This window comes from Geotrypetes seraphini, chromosome 2 (genome assembly GCF_902459505.1).
Source record: "Geotrypetes seraphini chromosome 2, aGeoSer1.1, whole genome shotgun sequence".
In the NCBI taxonomy this organism is placed as follows: domain Eukaryota; kingdom Metazoa; phylum Chordata; class Amphibia; order Gymnophiona; family Dermophiidae; genus Geotrypetes; species Geotrypetes seraphini.
The window spans coordinates 339791829-339812110 of record NC_047085.1 but is presented as its reverse complement, the minus strand read 5'-3'; the positions used below and the strand labels follow the sequence as shown (position 1 = coordinate 339812110).

Genomic DNA, 20282 nt, shown 5'->3' with positions numbered 1-20282 from the left:
ACTAGTTCTTCCTAAAACTAGATCAACCCACTCTAATATTTCTTTTCTACCAATCATTTTTTAACAAATAAAATACATCAATTATTACCAGATCTCTCCTCTGCCGCATCTACCTCCTCTTGCAGCTCACTTGTTGATATCAATTTTAATTGTCATACTACATTGTTTCTTCTGCTTATGCTCTGTCACTAATGCTGGCATTAGCGTCTAGTACGTGTAGCAATTTAGTGCGTACTAAAACCGTTAGCGCACTTTAGTAAAAGGAGCCCTTGGTGGTGAATTTATATGATGTCTTGGTGGGTTACTGTGAAAAATAATGTTTTACTTGTAAAAGTGATATTACCAGTAATATGTTATGCCCAACTCTGCAAGCAGCTCCGCCACTGAAAGGAAAGGTCATTTCTTCTTTACTGCACACGATAGATTTAGCCCCACCATTAAAGACTGGTGCCAAGTCACTTGAGAAAAAGCATACCAGGTTCTGAGGGAACTGTGTTTTCTTTCATCTCTCTTAACTGCTGCTCTTCCTGGGGATTCTATCAGCTGGTTCCACACAGCTTTCCCTTTCCGGGCTCTTCTCCAGCAGCAGAAGGGGGAAGCCACCGGCGTGATGCAGCATGGCCCTGACATGGTCACCAGTGGTGGATTGATGTCGGCGTCGGAAGATCTCCTGTGGCCTGCCCTCTCTCACCCTTTCCTCGGCAGACTTGCACTCCTGCAGCTGAGTTGTTGGACACGTCGAAGGGAAACTGGAGTTCACTTCAGGGGTCTGCTGTAGAGAGCTGAACGGGGATGACGGGAATCCCGCGGGTTCCCCCTTCGGGTCATGGGGATCCCATGGGGACACCCCCTAGGGTCACGGGGATCCCATGGGGACGCCTCCTAGGGTCGCGGGGATCCTGTGGGGTTCGATGCACTCGAGCCGCAAGGCTCGTTTTCTTTTCCCTACTTGCCCTGCCGCAGCACACAGCCGACCGGAAGTCTTCCACGATGTCAGCGCTGACGTCGGAGGGAGGGCGGAGGGGGGTGGGTGGGTGGGGGTATGGCTATGGTATGTCTGGTGTGGGGGGTATGCCTGTGTATGTTTGTGGGGTTGATGTGAGAGTGGGATGAGGTACCAGGGGCATTGTGGTTGGTAGCATATACTCAATCTGCGGCGGAGTTTAGCTGGGTATCCAGATAGTCTGTGGTTATGGCTGATTTGAAAGTGACTACGCTTAATGTGGATTGAGTCAAGTCTCCCATTAAGAGTTCACGGATATTGACTCATCTCGGGAAGCTGGGTACTGATATAGCATATTTGTAAGAGACCCACCTTTCTCAGATCGAGCATGCCAAGCTGCTGAGGGGTTGGGTGGGGGAAGTCTCTTCTACCTTCAATGGGAGGCAAAGGGGTGTTGCTATCCTAATGCATAAGAGATTGCCTTTTACTCTACATCAGTGGTTGGCAAACCACGGCTCGCAAACCGCATGCGGCTCTTTATCCACTTGAGTGCGGCTCGCGGCTCAGCTTCAACTGCCGGTCCGCAGAAATTTTCTGCCAGTCCACAGGGCCGGCACCTCCATCGGGCCCAAGAGATTGTTCAGTAGCTGCCGGTCTTCGGTGCGATCAATGCGGCATCTTTGGGCTGGCTCCCTGAGTGCTGCAGAGCCATGGGAAAAGGCTTCTACCCGCGGCCTGCGCCTGACCCGGAAGCCTTCTCTCTGATGTCGCAATGTCAGAGGGAAGGCGTCCAGATGAGGTGTGGGACGCGCGCGAGGAGCCGCTTCCCACAGCTTTGTGCAATGCAGCACTTGGGGAGCCAGCCCGAAGACCCTGCGTTGATCACACCATGGACCAGCCTGAAGCTAACACCGGGGGGCAGGCCAGAAAGCAAGACACATGGAGGGGGAGAGACAACAACGGTAGAAGAAATGCTTTTATTTAGTGATTTTGCATCTGCTGTCTGTTCAGGAAGAAATGCATTTGTTTGCTTTTCTCTGGGGGTTGTACTGCTTGAAGAGTCTTGCATCTTAGGGTTTGTTTGAATATTAGTACTTTTTAGTTTTTGGTCCTGCATTTGCATGGGGTTATCTGTTTTCTGGTAGAAATGAATGTTGAAAAGCATACAGTGTGCTTTCTGTATTTTAATTTTGTGGTTAACCATTATGTGTTGTTAATACGATTATATTGTATGTGTGTATATATGAAAAATGGATGGAAAAAATGGTGTTACAATTAGTTCTATTATGGGGGTGGGGTCTGGGGTGGAAATTGGGTGGAGATGGGAAGGTTGGTCGGCCCGGTGCTTCAGCATCCTCTTTACGGGGAAGGGAAGCAGGGAGAGCTCAGAACTTGGCGGCGGCCTGTTCCCCGATTGCGGTGGCTTGGGGGAGGGCAGGGAGAGAGAAAGAAAGAAACAGTTGGGGGAGGGAATGAAGTCTGGACCAACTTTATGGACAAATAAGTCTCCAGACAACAAATGTAAAAAACGGAATTTATTGACTAAAATATGTTAGCTCTGGGAAATGTTTATAGCAGATGTCTTTGTATTGTGTTCAAAAGAAAAGGAAATGCATTTCTGGTTTTATTTCCACAGTGTTGAAGTACTTGCTGACCCTTGCTGTGGCTGGTGGGGATCCCCAAGCACCGCCAGCAGAGGACCTCCTCTAGAGACGGCCAGAACTCCCCTCCACCAAGCACAGTAGTCGCTGGCAACATCCATGAGCCACTGAGGTGCCAGCATCTGTGACTCAGGGACGCTACTGCTGCCTGCCAAGCTTGGCAAAAGGGACCCCCAGCCAACTGCAAAGGAAGTCCTCAGCTGACAGCTTGGGGGTTCTCATCAGCTGAGTATTTATATTTTATATTTACATTAGAGGCTCTGGTAGAAACCCGTTTACAAAGTATGTATTCTTCCCAATTAATAAAGTCTCTTTGCTTATTTGTAAATGGGTCTCTACCAGAGCCTTTAATTCAGTAGCATAATTAAATGAAATAACTATTTCTGAAGTTTATAGGGACGGGCGGGGACGGAGGAGATTCCTCACAGGGACGGAGGGGATTCCTCGGGGGGGACGGGTGGGGTTTGGAGGAATTCCTCGCGGGGACGGGTGAGTCGGGTGGGATTCCTCATGGGGATGGGTGGGATTTCTGTCCCCGCGCATCTCTCTAGTCTGCTGTTGGCGGCGCCTAGCCTTGCCTGTCCAGTGACTGATGTCATGGTGGTCTTCATTGACGTGGTTCCTGGTCCTGCTTCATTGGTGGCTTCCGGTTGACCTGGTTCTGCAGACTGAACTTACTATCAAGCCACCTCAGAGACTTTTCTCTCTTAAATTTGTTTTATTTTATTTTTAATTTTTTATCTTCTTTCATTATTTCTATTTTCTATTTCTTTGATCTTAGAAATGTATTACATATTTTTAGTTTAATCGGGTACTTTAGCTAGATTGTGAGCCTTCGAGACAGATAGGGTAGTTCTTTCTCAAGTACCTAATTTCATTTTAGTTTGATACATTGGAAACCGCTTAGGTTAGTAAAATGCAGGAGCGGTATATCAAATCTTAAATAAACATAAACATCAGGTATAATGACAACCAATTACATTAAATCTCAGCCTTACTACTACACACAGTGGCGTAGTGAGGGAGGCTGGCGGTGCCGATATCACCGTGATGTGTGCTCCGCCTGCTCTTCTCCACTGTGCCGTGTGCCTCCTTGCCCCCCCCCCCCAGTGTACCTCTTGAGATGTTCGCTGGCATGAGTAGCATCTTCTTGCAACCAGGAAATGATGTCAGAAAAGACTGACACAAGCAGCAGGTGGAAGATGCTGCCTGCGTCAGCAAACATTTGTGGCGACAGAGGGGGTGGAGAGGAGGAGAGGTGGAGGTGCCCCCCCCATGAAAAATTTGCTTTAGGTGATCCGCTCCCCCACACCTCCTTACTGCACCACCGACTACACAGCAACAGAATTTAAAATGAAACAAGTGCTCACCGCAACTTAAAAGAGCTTACCAGCTGATAGATACTGGCATACTTTTGATATAATAACAGAACATCAACTTAAGCAATTCTGCATTAAACTTGATCAGAAAAAATGTTTACTAGATCCAGTTCCTTCATATCTTTTTTGTAATATTCCTTCCTACCTGACTTACAATGCTGATCAACTATATTCTTACTAGTGGCTTCTTTACATCAGATATGGGACAAATTATACTTAACCCATTGTTAAAAAATTCTGAATTAGATCCAGCAATAGCTCTTAGTTACCGCCCGGTTGCAAACATACCATTGTTAACAAAGATTTTAGAATCTATTGTTTCAAAACAACTATCAGAATATTTAGACAAATTTTCAATACTTCTTCCATTTCACTTTGGTTTCCGTCCAAATTATAGTACCAAAACTCTCCTCATTTCATTAGTTGCTAAGGCTCAACATTTTCTGGTCCATGGCCATTGTGCTGTCTTGTTGCAGTTTGATCTTTCGGCAGCTTTCGATGTCGTGGATTATGATATCCTTATACAACTTTTGATTGACATTGGATTAGATCAAGGAGTTTTGAACTGGTTTAGGGGTTTCTTAAAACTACGATCGTATCAAATATATACAGAGAATAAATTTTCTTCACCATGGTCTCCTGTTTCTGGAGTACCTCAAGGATCTCCATTTGTCACCCATATTAATTAATATATACATGACATTGAAATATTTGAAATTATCTGTCTCAGAATAAATTTTTATGTACGCTGATGACATTTTTATCTTACTTGAAGTGGATCCATCATTGTTGAATTTAACAGCAGATATTAATTCTTGTATTTCTAGACTTCAAGACTGGGTCTCCTTTGTGCGTATGAAGTTGAATGCCACTAAAACCAAATTGTTTGGTCCTATTACTTATAATTTACCTTCTTCTATAACATTAAGTTCGGGTGGCTCTCTAAAGATTGAATACTCATCTAGAATTCTGGGCTTTATTTTGGATTCCACTCTTTCTATGCCAAACCAAATTAATAACATATCCAAAAAATGATTTTTTAGTTTATGGATGCTGAGGATAGTTCATAGGTTTTTTCATCAACATTATTTTACTTTACTAGTCCAGGCTATAATTCTGGCTTATCTGGACTATGCTAATTCCCTCTACGTAGGTTTAAGTAAATGTAACATGAAGAGTTTACAGCCTATTCAGAATATGGCTGCCAAAATAATCTTTGGTAAAAATAAATACGATCATGTTACTCCACTGTTGAGGGCATTGCACTGGATTCTGATTTATTGGAGGGTCCATTTTAAATGTGCAAATGTGATTTTTAAGAGTCTATATGGGATTTTCTCCCCATTGTTTCCTCTTTCTTTCAATTCTTATCGTTTTCAGACTACAAAGAATATACTTAAATTTAAATTAATGTTCCCTGCCATTAAAGGGATTCAAACTTTAGGTAGGCTTTCACATTATTTGCCATTCACTATAGTTAAAATTTGGAATGATCTTCCTTCAGTTATTAGAATTCTCTCTTCATTGACCTGCTTTAGAAAAACATTGAAAACATATCTATTCACAAAATTTCTCACGGATAATTGTTAAAACTCCCTTGCTGACAATTTTTTGCTGACAATTTTTTGCTGACATTTACTGATTCTCCCTTCATTATTATTCTTCATCTATGGTCTTAAGATGATGTTGTTAACCGGTTCGAGTCCCTCTGGGAATGACCTGGTACTAAAGATTAGATAAGAGGTCTTGCAGTACATCTGACATTAGCAAACGCAAATCATGCACTAAAAAATATTTTCATTTTGATGGCAAAGGGGGTGTGTTGGGGGTGGAGAGTGGGCACGCCAGCACTGATCAGTGCACTGTGTGCTGATTAGTACATAATTAGCAGATGAGCCCTTATCACCTACAAAATAGATTTTGGTAAGTGCTCACATGCTAATATGTTTTAATGGCTGCATGCCACTGACAACATTAGCACATAGCCATTAGTTTACAAAATGAGAAATGGCCATTTTACTGCTGTGCTAGAAAGTGGCCTTAGCACACAGCACAAGAGCATGCTGAGACCACTTTTTCCCCACACCTTTTTAAAAGGACTCCTAGGTTCCAAATAGCATCACTTTTCAAAGTTTTAATCGTAAAAGCTTATTGCCGATAAAGAAAAAGTTCAGTTTACCAAAAATACCATAGTCGCTGGATGGAGACGGCCCTCACACAGCATCTTGAACCACAACAGTCTTCATATGCTCGGCATCTGCAATAGAAAAGGACAATCTAAAATCATTTGTGAGTAAAAGTAGTGGCCACCTCATCTTATATGACCTAATGCCTCTGGAGTATGGCACAATGCAGGACACACAAATTTTGATGCTGTTGTGGTCCCATCTTTGGCAGACCAGAGATGGAATCACTGAGAAAGCAGGGCCCACAGGGTGAAAAACTGGGCAGTCCACCAATTTGAATTTTGGCAGGAAAATCGGGTTCTACCTGACAAGATGCAGTGAGATGTGGAAACCTGCAACAAGCAAAATGTCAGCTGTGGAGACAACATCTTTAAACCCACCAGAGACTTTTCAATTCTATGGAAAAAGAGACCGACTTTTACAACAAATTTCAAATTTCTGACCAACTGATTTTCCTGCCAAAATTTAAATTGATGCACTGCCCTGTTCCCTATCAGGTCAGTGAACTCACTATTTACAAACACAAACTGCAGACCTCATAGCATACCCTGATGAACGTCAGTTTCTACCTAACAAGACGCAATGAGACCCTGAAACCTGCTACCAGCACAATGCCAGCTGTGGAAACCCTAAGAGGACCTTTTCAATGCTTCTCCAGTATTGGGAGTGGTACTGGAGGACTGGAGAAGGGCAGATATGGTTCCTCTTCAAAAAAAAGTGGAAGTAAGGAAGGGAACTACAGGTCGGAAAGTCTGACTTCTGTGGTAAGTAAATTAATGGAAATGCTTTTAAAACAGAGAATAGTGATGTTTCTGGAATCCATTGGATTACAGGACCTGAGGCAACATGGATTCACTAGGAAATCTGATCAATTTCTTTAAATGGGTGACCAGAGATGGATAGAGGGAGTGCACTAGATGTGATATACTTAGATTTTAGTAAAGCCTTTGATAGTGGTTCCACAAAGGTGTCTAATAAATAAACTGAGTGCCCTCAGTATGGGCCCCAAAGTGACAGACTGTGTCAAAAACTGGTTGAGTGGAAGGTGACAGAGGGTAGTGGTCAGTTGCGATCTCTCTGAGGTAAAGGTAAAGTGGTGTGCCTCAAGGTTCGGTTATTGGGTCTGTTCTTTTTAATATTTCTGTAAGTGATTTTGCTGAAGGGCTGTTGGGTAAGATTTGCCTCTTTATGGATAATACCAAAATCTGCCTGATTCAATTGGCCTATTGAATTGATTTTACAATTTGATTCACTTTTCCTGCCCAATCGGGTGTTTTTTCAAATGGCCTGGCAGGTTTATTTTTGTAGCCTCTTCACCCACCCCACTCTCCTTTGCCCTCTCCAACCCCATGCTGGTGCTGTGGTGTAAACAAAACAAAAAAGACTTTTCCTCTCTCTGTTAGGTCCTAGCTCATGCTCGCTGTCTAACACCAGCTCTGGCAGGACACGCATTTCAAATCTGACATATTGTAATCACAAAACAGAAAATAAAATTATTTTTTCTACCTTTTTGTTGTCTGGTCATTTCATTATTCAAATCACGTTGGTCCTAGGCTCTGGTTTCTGTTTGTCTTCTGTTAACTTGCTCACCAGGATCTCCTGCCCATTTGACGTTTTCTTCTTTCTCCGTGCTCACCTTTCATCTCTGTACCTTCCCTTCCACTGCCATATCCAACATTTCTGTTTCTTTACCACTATCTACCATCTCTCTCTCTCCCTATCCAGAGGTATCATCAGGACTCAATTTTTCCAACAAACAAATCGATTCAAATTGATTCATTGAAGTGAATCAGTAAATCGGGCAGCATTAGTAGACACCTCTAATGCTGTGAATGAGGAAGGACTTAGTGAAGCTTGAAGAATTGTCTGAAATTTGGCAGCTAAGAAATGCAAGATCATGCTTTTGGTTGAAAACCCCCTAGGGAACAGCACAATTTCGGGGGGTTAAGAATTTTTGTGCATGAAAGAGGAGTAGGACTTGGGTGAGATAGTATGTGATGATCTTAAGGTGGCCAAACAGGTTGAAGAGGTAACAGTGAAAGCTAGAAGGATGCTAGGGTGCATAGGAAGAGGTAATGCCAGTTGAGAAAAAGGAGGTATTAGTGGACCTCATTTAGAATATTGTGTGCAATTCTGGAAACCATACCTTTAAAAAAGATTTAAACAGGATGGAGCTGGTTCAGAGGAAGGCTACTAAAATGGTTGGTGGTCCTCATCATAAGGTATATGGGGATAGATTTAAAGATCTCAATATATGCATTTTGGAGGAAAGGTGGGAGAGGGCATGGGCATTGAGTACAAAGATACTCAATTTCCGGGGCACAGACTTCGCACGCATGGGAGATTTCGTCCATCGGACGCTGCAGGACCAAGCGGAGACCGATGATGTAGAAGCTAAGTGGTTAACACTGAAATCAACCATACATGAAGCAACTAGCCGCTTCATAAAATCAGTAAATAAACGACAAAGAAACAAACCCCAATGGTTCACCGCGGAGATCTCGCACCTCATTAAGGAGAAGAAAAAAGCGTTTCTCTCCTACAAGCGCACGGAGAAAAGAGAGGCAAAAGTAGAATATAGGATCAGGTCTACAGCAGTCAAAATGGCAGTTAGGGAGGCAAAACTTCGAGTGGAAGAAATTCTGGCAAAAAACATTAAAAAGGGGGACAAATCTTTAGGTATATTAGTGACAGAAAAAGGAACACAGGCGGGATAGTACGCCTTAGAAGACCGGACGGAAGTTACGTGGAAGCAGATTCCGATAAAGCCGAACTACTGAATGAATACTTCTGCTCAGTCTTCACCTGTGAGGCACCGGGACACGGTCCGCAGTTGAAGGCAACACAAAGCACAGAAGACCGGTTTCAGAATTTTGAGTTCACACCAGGTGAAGTTTATAGTGAACTGGCAAGACTCAAGGTGAACAAAGCCATGGGACCAGACAATTTGCACCCAAGAGTGCTCAGAGAATTGAGCGATGTCCTGGCGAAACCGTTGGCTAAGCTATTCAATCTCTCCTTAAGTAAGGGGAAAGTTCCCCTGGACTGGAAATTAGCTAATGTCGTTCCTCTGCATAAAAAGGGTTGCAGGGCAGAGGCTGCGAATTATAGACCGGTGAGTCTCACATCAATAGTGTGCAAACTCATGGAAACACTAATTAAAAGCAAATTGGACACGATCTTGAATGAAGGGAATCTTCGGGATCCCAGTCAGCATGGATTCACCAAGGGTAGGTCCTGCCAATCCAATCTCATCAGCTTCTTTGACTGGGTAACAAGAAAGTTGGACTTGGGAGAGTCTTTGGACGTCGTGTACCTGGACTTCAGTAAAGCTTTTGACAGTGTCCCACACCACAGGCTGCTAAGCAAGATGGAATCGATGGGGTTAGGAGAGACACTAACTGCATGGGTCAATGATTGGCTGAGTGGCAGACTTCAGAGGGTGGTGGTTAATGGTACCCTCTCTAAAACATCGGAGGTGACCAGTGGAGTGCCTCAGGGCTCGGTCCTGGGTCCACTCCTTTTCAACATATTCATAGGGGATCTGACTCAAGGGCTTCAAGGTAAAATTTATTATGTTATAACACTATTCGCCGATGACGCCAAACTATGTAATATAGTAAGTGAATGCAGTTTACAGAATTATATGGCGCAGGACCTGCTTACATTGGAAAGTTGGTCCTCAACCTGGCAGCTAGGCTTCAATGCTAAGAAATGTAAGGTCACGCACCTCGGAAGCGGAAATCCATGCAGGATGTACTTCTTGAACGGAGAAACTTTAACTAGGACTTCAGCAGAACGAGATTTAGGAGTAATCATCAGTGCAGACATGAAAACTGCCAATCAAGTGGATAAGGCTTCATCTAAGGCAGGGCAGATATTGGGTTGTATCAATAGAAGTTTCGTCAGCCGAAAGCCTGAAGTCATAATGCCGTTGTACAGGGCCATGGTGAGACCTCATCTGGAGTACTGTGTGCAATTCTGGAGGCCACATTACAGTAAAGATGTGCGCAGAATTGAATCGGTTCAGCGGACGGCCACCAGGATGATCTCGGGGCTCAAGGGTCTCTCATACGAAGAGAGACTGAACAAATTGCAGCTCTACACTCTCGAGGAACGTAGGGAGAGGGGAGACATGATCGAAACATTTAAGTACCTCACGGGACGTGTCGAAGTGGAAGATGATATTTTCTTTCTCACGGGACCCTCGGCCACAAGAGGGTACCCGCTCAAACTCAGGGGCGGAAAATTTCATGGCGACACCAGAAAGTATTACTTCACAGAGAGAGTGGTTGATCATTGGAACAAGCTTCCAGTGCAGGTGATCGAGGCAGACAGCGTGCCAGACTTTAAGAATAAATGGGATACCCATGTGGGATCCCTACGAGGGTCAAGATAAGGAAATTGGGTCATTAGGGCATAGACAGGGGGTGGGTAAGCAGAGTGGGCAGACTTGATGGGCTGTAGCCCTTTTCTGCCGTCATCTTCTATGTTTCTATGACTCATGGAGAGAGGGAGAGATAGATGTTGGTTGGGGGAGGGAAGGTGGACCAAAGGAGAAGCATGCAGGAGGCCCTGGAAACATAGTTAAAACCACAGAAAAATAAGTCACCAGACAAAATGATTTTATTTTTCATACAGTGATTGAAACGTGTCAGTTTAGAGAAAGGAAAGATGTTAAACTGTGAGGACCGCAAAAAAAAAAAAAATAGGGTACTTGGAGGGCACGCGGGATCTCATAGAGAAAGTAAGAGATAGTTGATGGGCAGACTAGATGGGCCATTTGGCCTTTATCTGCCATCATGTTTCTAAAATCAGTGTTTTAATTCCTTTCTCTAACAAAGGTTGACACATTATTCAATTGTGATTTCATTACGTTAAGGGGTTCATTAATCATATAATTCCAGTGGTGTGCGGTGAGGTCTTTCAGTGAATCCCTAGCTCTACAGTCCTGCATTTTTTTTTAAGGGGGGGTGGGTTGTTTACTTTTTTGCTTGATGCAGTTAGATTTGTTGAGTAGGCAGCCTGCTCAACCAGTGAAACTGCATCAAACAAAAAGTAACCCCATAAAAAAACGCAGGGCTCTTGGGCTGCGGATTCTCCAAACCCAATGAAGGCCTTGACAGTACTGATAAGAATTTGATTGGCTGAGCAGCATCTGCCTGTTGTCTGCTCAACCAATCAAATTCAGAGCCCTGACCACACGCCACTGTATAAGTCCCTCTTCATCTTTTATTAGTAAACTAGTCTTTAAGCCCGTTACATTAACGGGTGCTAGAGTAGATGTGTCTTTCTCTCTCTCTCTCTCTCTCCTTGGCTGCTTGCTGTCTGTCTTTCTTTCTTTCTGTCTCTTTTTCCTCCACTGTCCACCACCATCCCTTGCCAGCTCCCCCTGTCCAACAGTAGCCCTTCTCCCTTCCTTTTATGTCCCCCGTGTCCAGCAGCACCTCTTCTGTGCTCCCCTTGTCCCTCTTCCCTGGTCACCAGTCCATCAGCACCTCTTCCGTGCTCCCCCTATCCCTCTTCCCTGGTCACCAGTCCATCAGCACCTCTTTTGTGCTCCCCCTGTCCCTCTTCCCTTCCCCCCGGTCCATCAGCACACCTCTTCCTTGCTCCCCCTGTCCCTCTTCCCTGCTCCCCGGCCCATCAGCACCCCTTACCTGCTCCCCCTGTCCAGCATGTTCGTTTGCAGCCTGGTGAGGATAGCGGCCAGTTGTAGCGAACCTTGCAGGCCGCTATGCACCTCAGTAGCAAGTTCCTTCTAACGCGATCGCGTATGTCAGAGGACACGTGCTACTGAGGTGCTGAGCGGCCTGCGAAGTTTGTTACAGGCGGCCGCTATTCTCACCAGGCTCCTTTAAAGAGCGGCGTCGGCAGCGGTACTGGACGGCGATGATGCGGCTCTGGCGCCGCTGGGAGAGAGCTTGCCTGCAGTTTCCTCCAGCAACAGCGGTTGGTGAGTGAGGGCGGGAGGAGGGGAGTGGGCAGAGTGTTCCCTGCCGCCGGGTTCTAAAATGGAACATGGCCATGGATCACACACCATGGCAGCAGGGAACACGAAACCCTTAGGTTTATTATATAGGATTTGATGACTACATACATAGAAAATATTATTGAACATCCCAGTAACATTATTGCTGGCTTTTACAAAGCCACGGTAGAGGTTTCTACTGCAGGTTGGCAAGCTAAATGCTCCGACACTCACAGAATTCCTATGAGCGTACCTTGCTGGCCTGTGGTAGAAACCTCTACCAAGGCTTTGTAAAAGGGGGGGGGGGGGGCCTAAGTGAATATATAGCTCGAGTGAGTCACCATTCTTTAAATACCCATTTACAAATTATACTTTTCAAGGTTTCAAGGTTTATTAAATATTTGATGAATCGCTATATCTTTATACAAAGCGATGTACATAATAATAAAATAAGTTAAGTTAAAATACATACGATATATATAAACATTAGAAGTCAGACAAGACAAACAACAATTAGAAGGGAAGGAAGGGAAAAGTTACATCTGTTATATTAAGAAAAACAATTAAGGGAAAAAAATCGGGGAGCAGGGGGATTCTTAAAAATGGAATTCATAAAATAAAGTAAAATTTAAATATTAAAAGCCTCTTTAAAAAGGAATGTTTTCAGGGATTTTTTGAAGGAAGAAATGTCTTTTTCAATTTTTATATATTGGGGCAATGAATTCCACCATTGGAGACCCACTACAGAGAACATATCTGATCTTCGAGTGCCTATTATTTTTAAAGAGGGAACAACTAATAGGTTTTGGGAAGATGATCTAAGTGCACGTGCGGAACAATGGGGAATTAACATTTTTGATATGCACTGAGGTTCATTGAATATCAAAGTTTTAAATATAAGTAGCAAGACCTTAAACTGTATGCGCTGGCTAATAGGGAGCCAATGAGCGTCAATGAAAAATGGAGTTACATGATCGAATTTCCTGGCATCATAGATTAATTTAATAGCAGTGTTTTGAATGATTTGCAATCGTCGTTTTTCTTTTTGAGTGATATTGAGCAACAAAGAATTGCAATAGTCTAATTTTGCTATTACTAGTGAATGAATTAATATATTGCGAGATTTGGGTTCAAGGAATTTGGATATAGATCGAATTAAGCGTAATTTATAGACACAGACTTTAACTATGTTGTTGATATGGTCTTTAAATTCTAATTTTTCATCAATTATAACTCCTAAGATTTTTAATTTGAGAACAATTTCAATTGGCGTGTTATTAAGGATGAAAGGCAAATTTAATCTGATGTCTCTTTTCCAATTAAAAATCATTGCTTTTGTTTTATTTATATTTAATGCTAATTTATTATTATTAAGCCAATTTTGAACTAGTTCGAGTTTTATATTTAAAGATTTAATGTCTTCCTGATTTTCAGGATTGAATGGGTGAGTTAATTGAATATCGTCTGCGTATGAAAAACACATAACAGCAAAACATCACAAACAAAATGTGAAAGTGCAAGTTGAGAAAGTGTGGATGTTTTGTGGACAAGCAATGAATACAAATCCATTCAAACAAAAGCTGTGCTGTGCCAAGTAGGACAGGTACTTATGGTGCCAATAAAACACATGATCTGGACAAACGTGCAACTTCTGTATTCCAAAATGAGGCAAGAATGGGGTGGTAGATAAACTGGGAAGATGACTCGCACAGACCTGCTGCAAATCATGATTCTAAAGCATAGACCCCCTTCTCCCTAACTGAATGTGGCAAGGCTTAAGAGCAACCCAAAAGTTAAATCTGCCTATCGGGGTGGTGGGGGAGGGGGGTGCAATATTTTGAACTAGAGCAAGGAATCCAAATAATTTAGTTAATAGACTAAATTCTTTTCGGACTCGTCATAATAATCTATTAATGTCATACACACTGGCCGAAGCAGGGAATACAACTTCTGCACAAACTGCACTTCTTTCCACAAAGACAGGAAGAGAACTGAGTGAAGAAAAGCATGTAGCAATCTTCTCTCAGAGGGCACAGTTCATAGATTGCTTCTTTCTTGGAACCCTTCCTGAATCTGCAGGACACAAACAAGTTGCAGCAGTTGCTCATGATGGTGCAGAATTACTCTGGAGACTAGAGTTAGCAGACTTATTAAAGAAAGAGAGAGAGACTGGATTCCGTTTTGCTGTGAGTGTTTGTGTCTGGAAGCAGAGGCCCATAAACCAATTTGTCTGCAACTTCAGCAGCAAAGCGTTCTGCTACAAGAGGATATCGTCTCTTTGATCAGCTCCAATCTTGCGAGTTGTTTATCTGGACACATTGTACAGAAAAATCTGTCCTTCCAAGCTAGGAGAGTTATCAGATTTTAAAGCCTCGTAGGTTATTTAAAAACAAAATGCTTCCAGCACTGCTGTATGACTTTCTCTTTAACCTCCAATCTGTGGGTCCAGCTTTCACTCACTGGTTTAGGGTTACCATATTTGGGAAGACAAAAAAGAGGGCACATGGCCTCCCACCGGTCCCACCCCTTCAATTTTCCCCCCATTTCCTTAGTCCACCTTCCCATCCTCTGTACCCTTTTAGCTCATCTACCTTCTACCCTTTCAGTCCCAGCTCCATCTCTCTCTCTCGGTTCATAGACAACCCCGCGAAAGACAAAGGCACGCGCCGACAACTGAGCGCAAGATGGAGGCACGTGCCAAAGAAAATTACAGTTTTTAGGGGCTCCGACGGGGGTTTTTTTTGGGGAGCCCCCCCAGTTTACTTAATAGAGATCGTGCCGGCATTGTGGAGGGTTTGGGGGGTTGTAACCCTCCACATTTTACTGTAAACTTAACTTTTTCCCTAAAAACATGGAAAAAGTGAAGTTTTCAGTAAAATGTGGGGAGTTACAACCCCCCTCAACGACCCCACAATGCGGCGCGATCTCTATTAAGTAAAGTGGGGGGGTTCCCCCCCACGCCCCCCCCCCCGTCGGAGCCGTAAAAACAGTAATATTCTGCGGTACACGCCTCCGCGCTGCGCTCAATTGTCTGGGCGCGCCTTTGTCCCAGCGCGCTTTTGACCTGACACCCTCTCTCTCTCCTTCCTTCCCTTGCCTCCAAGGCCATTCTTCTGTCCCTATTCCCATATTCCATCCCCGTCCAGCTTCTCTTCCTTCTTCACTTTCTCCTGCACAATGCACTGGGAAGGAGGCCTAAGGCTTCGGTTGGCTACTGCAGAAAAATGCTGAGAACACCATGGGTAATAGTGAAGCACAGGCACTGTGCCATTTCTTAATGGATGTCTCCATTATGTGAGTTTATGAATTTGGTGGGGAAGGGAAAATAGAATTGGGGTGAGAAAGTGTTTAACCCTTTGTACATAGCTTTAGCTGTTTGGTGAGGGCAGCACTACTGCATGTGGATAGATGTATATAGAGCGGATGGAGGGGTTTATTTGAGCTAGGTGAAACAAAGAGACTAAATAATGTCTATGTACAAACAATGGCACTTTTTTATTGGTTATATTCAAAGTTTGCCTATCATAAACATGATATATAGGGTATAGAAACAGAATATGACGTCAGAAAAGGGCTGTCGGCCCAACAAGTCTGCCCACTCAAGAACCCTCCCCCTTAAGCACTTCCTCGAAGTGAACCCACAAGTTTATCCCATCTTTTCTTAAAATCGAGCATGTTGCTGGCCTCTATTACCTGAAGTAGAAGATCATTCCAATGATCAACCATTCTGTAGAATGAGAAGTGCTAGATCACTTCCCTTCTTTGTTTGACATTGAGATTTGCCGTATCAATATACCCCTGACACATCTGTGGGTGAAATGTGGCTATATCAGGTTTTTAATAAAGGATTATATCTTTCAAGGACCCTTTCTATCCTTGATAATACTGCCCTTTGTCTCCTTGTAAAATAAGTCATATATTCTGCATGTTTTCATGTTACACATCTATGATCTATCTAAAATGGCTCTTTATATCTAGGAACTACTTCCTTAAAATCTCAGAAGCAGATACCATAGGGCAGGGGTGTCAAACTCAATCACATAAGGGGCCAAAATCTAAAACATAGGCTAAGTTGTGGGACAAATTTTTTATTAAGATACTTAGGGGTCCTTTTATTAAGGTACGCTAACCGATTTAGTGCACACTAAATGTGCACCTTAATAAAAGGACCCCTTAGTCTTAGTAGAGGTATAGAGTTACAACCTCTCCAACCCCACGCTGGCTCTGTGATGTATACAAAATAAATAAAAAAGACTCTTCCTCTCTCTTTTAGGTCCTAGTTCACACTTGCTGTCAAACACCAGCTCTGTCAGGATACACATTTCAAATCTGACATATTGAAATCACAAAACAGAAAATAAAATTATTTTTTCTACCTTTTGTTGTCTGGTCATTATTCAGATCATGTTGTGGTCCCAGGCTCTGGTTGTCTTCTGATAACTCGCTTGCCAGGGTCTCCTTCTTCTCTTCTGGTTCCCTTCCCTCTCCCCGAGGTCTGGCATCTTTCCTATTGGCCCAAGAATTGGCCCTCTGTTCCTTCCCTCCCTCCAACCCAGTCTCACATTGAGCAGCCTGCAGAGGATCGCCAGTCGGCTTTAGCGATCCTAGCATGCTGCCGTCGGCCTCCGCAGCCCGTTCTCTCTGCTACAGTCCCGCCCCTCCTCTGACGTATGGGACCACGGCAAAGGGAACGTGCTGCTGAGGCTATAACAACCTGCTAGAATCGCTACAGCCGATCAGTGATCCTCTGCAGGCTGCTTTAATGTGAAACTGGGAAGCGGCGTGAACCTACAGCTGATGCGGTTCTTGTACCTGCGGGCCAGCTTAAGTGCAAATTTGAAATTGTCTGGCGGGCTAAATTTTATTACACGCCTGCGGGCGAGAGTTTGACATGTCTGCCATACAGCAATGTGGAACATTCAGGTATTGTAAGTTATTAGTCCTCTGTACATTATCTAATTTCTCCAACGTGGAAGACAATAGCATATTCCTTTTCACCAAAGCAATATGGGAAGCCTCTAGCTTCCCTATCTTTTCAGACTGATTTTCCAAAATAATCCCACATTGGCCCATATCTTTTTCCAGCTCAACCAACTCCCCAGTAAGTTTCTCTGGAAAATTTGCAGAGCCAAGAAATGCAGCCCGACATTCAGCCCTTAAGTGGCCAGGTTTACCATGTAAATGAGACCACATAAAAGCCTGTCCTCTTTTTATGTGGCTGATCTTAACCAGCTTAAATAGAACCAGATATCAAAGCCAAAGCCCACACAGGTCTCAGCTTTGAATATCTGGGAATAATTCAATGGGTGGTAAGCAAAACACTCACCACCACCATCTGAATATCGGACCCTAAATTTCTAAATGTATCTATCTCCCCAGGGATAGATGATAAAAAAACATCACCAAAGTCTTCTGATGAAGACACTCACCGGAATATATTAATCTCACATTGATTGCTGCACTACCATCTGGGGGACTCCTGTTCCTTTCCACGATGGGAATTGTGGGCAGCGAGTGTTGGACCAGATACAAAGAAGGCCCCCCCTCCAAGATCAAAGAACCCACAATATTCCCAACAGGCTCACAGACTGAAGATCATACCACAACAAAAGAATCATGGGGCTCTGCACTATTAATACTTCAGGACTTCCCTTCTCTTTACTCTTCCCTTTCCTATATTCAAGAAAAAAAGGAAAGTTCAGTCACAGAACCTTACTCTTGATTAACAAAGATCTTCAACTCCTCAATGAAATTCCTCCGTAGGTCTGTTCATGGGCTCAGAAGAGGGCAGATAGTCTCCTTTAAACACGCAGATTTAGACATACATCATCATACTGTAACAATATGGCATTTTTGTGGAGAAGTGGGGCTCACCCATATCATGTCACCACAAACACTGGGAACCAAGATTTTCCTATGAGTGCAACTGTCCCTCCCTCAACATTCCTCCAAATCGCAGTTGAGACAACACTCCTCGCCTCATCTCTTCCTTCCCTGAGGTATGCTGACATTTTTATGGAAGAGTAGAACTCGCCCAAATGATATCCTGTTCACAGTTAAAAGCCTGCTGCTAATCAGGATAGTATTCCTACCTTTTGTCTTGCAGCTGATGAATAACTAGGGTATTTAATAATTTCAGGTAGTTCTAACATTTTTCTTTGTTTCCTCATCTTGTTTTTAATTCTTTATTGCATACTTGCTCTCCTCTTTTGAAGTGGTCTTGAGTTATATGATTGTATATTTTTCTTAATTGCTATGATATGTAAATAATTGATAGCACCTTTTCATATTTTCTCTAGCTTTGTTGTGAGTTGTTTAGTGATTTATCTCCTTTTTTAAAATGAATATTGAATGGGGGGAAAATAAATAAATAATAATGGCTGAAGCAGCCAAGATTCTGACAATGACGCTGAAAACTGGTCAACACCAAAGCTATTGATTTCTCTCTTTTCTACTTTACTGTTTTGTTCCCAGGCAGTGAAGACTTCTTATATTTAGAAATAAATGTTCAACATATTTATTGAGACTGGGAGTTTATTGGTTTCATTTTTTAAGCTAACCAAATTGGGCTGCATGTGATGCCCAGTTTTGTCCCTCAGTATTCTGTATTTGACGGTAAAACTTATAGACATGTTCTCTTTAGAGCATTAAGCAATTAATTACTTGCAAAGTTCTACAGAAAGACTCAGCACACAAGCCTTTGGGGAAATAAAATGGTTGGTTTTTTTTTTTTTAATTCTAGCTGCTCACATGAGATAGCTACCACAGCAAAATAAAATTTCTTAAAATAGGTAACAGACCAGCTGCAGTGGAGAACAAGTGAGGAAAGCAGGTGAAGCATAATTCATGGGATTCTTTCCAAACCCACTGCATAATGTGAGTACATGTGTCTTGTGTTGACTGTAGGGCAGTGGATATGAGCTATATGCATAGGTTGCTTGTGAGTTTGAGTTTGTGAATGTATGTTTATGTTTTTGTGGGGGGGATTCTACACCAATCCCCTCCCCTCCTTTTACAAAACTGTGGTGCGGTTATTAGCGCCGACCACAGCAGTAAGAGTTCTGACACTAAAAGCCATGCTACGGTTTTGTAAAAAAAAAAAAAAAAAGGGGGGGGGAGCTAAGCCATTTGGTCTTATGCACATTTCTCTGTATCTGTGCTCAATAGCTAGTATCTTCATTACGAGGAGTTTGAAAAGAGTTGATGTCTACCCAAGGCTTTCTACATTGATATACCTGTGCATGAAACTTATTTCTATATAGGGAACCCACAAAATTGTGTCAAAGGCCGAGCAAACCTATACACAAATTAGCTTACAGTACTTTATTATATTGGCTGCTCAATGTGAACAATTTCAATTAAGAGTAGCTTTTCTCTCTAAAAACAGTGCACTGCAATCAATTAGGTTTCACAGTCTTCGCATATGTTGATGACATACAACTCATACCCCGTTCAATAGCTTGATTCAGGAGAAATCCAAGAAATCAGTCAAAAACTGGACAAAAGTAATCAATGGCTTAACGATTGCATGCTTTCACTGAATATCTCTAAAACCAAAGCCATGCTCTTCCCCTGCAATGAAAAGAGAAACTTAAAAACCCCAATCTGCATAAGATCAACACCACTTAAAATGGACACTACCATTAAACTACTTGGTGTAATCCTAGATGAAAAACTTACTTATCACCAGCACATAAATTCAGTAGTCCAAAAATGTTATTATAAATTAGGAATGATTTGCTCTATCTCAGGTCTCTTGGAACAAAAATCTCTCAACATCCTTATTCACTCCCTAGTTATTTCTCATCTGGATTACTGCAATTCTCTTTATCAAGGTATTACCCAAAAAGAAATTAGAAGACTTCAAATTATACTAAACACAGCTGTAAAAATCATTTATAAGAACTGCCATCTACGAATCAGACCTTCGGTCCATCAAGTCCGGCGATCCGCACACGTGGAGGCCCAGCCAGGTGTACACCTGGCGTAATTTTAGTCATCCATATCCCTCTATGCCTCTCGTAAGGAGATGTGCATCTAGTTTGCTTTTAAATCCTAGAACAGTGGATTCCGCAATAACCTCCTCTGGGAGAGCAGTCCAGGTGTCGACGGTTTCAGGGTCCTATCTATCAGTACACCCAG

General features: G+C 43.0%; 1 protein-coding gene across 2 annotated transcripts in view; it reads right to left on the bottom strand.

The window, feature by feature from the left end:
• Nucleotides 1-20282, bottom strand: part of VOPP1 (VOPP1 WW domain binding protein) — a 195427-nt gene that overhangs the window by 22363 nt on the left and 152782 nt on the right. The window contains exon 3 of one of the 2 annotated variants that reach the window (XM_033930299.1): nt 6163-6240. In XM_033930299.1, coding sequence (XP_033786190.1) covers nt 6163-6240 — 78 coding nt within the window. The remainder of the gene's footprint in view (nt 1-6162; nt 6241-20282) is intronic. The other variant, XM_033930300.1, reaches the window with a different exon arrangement.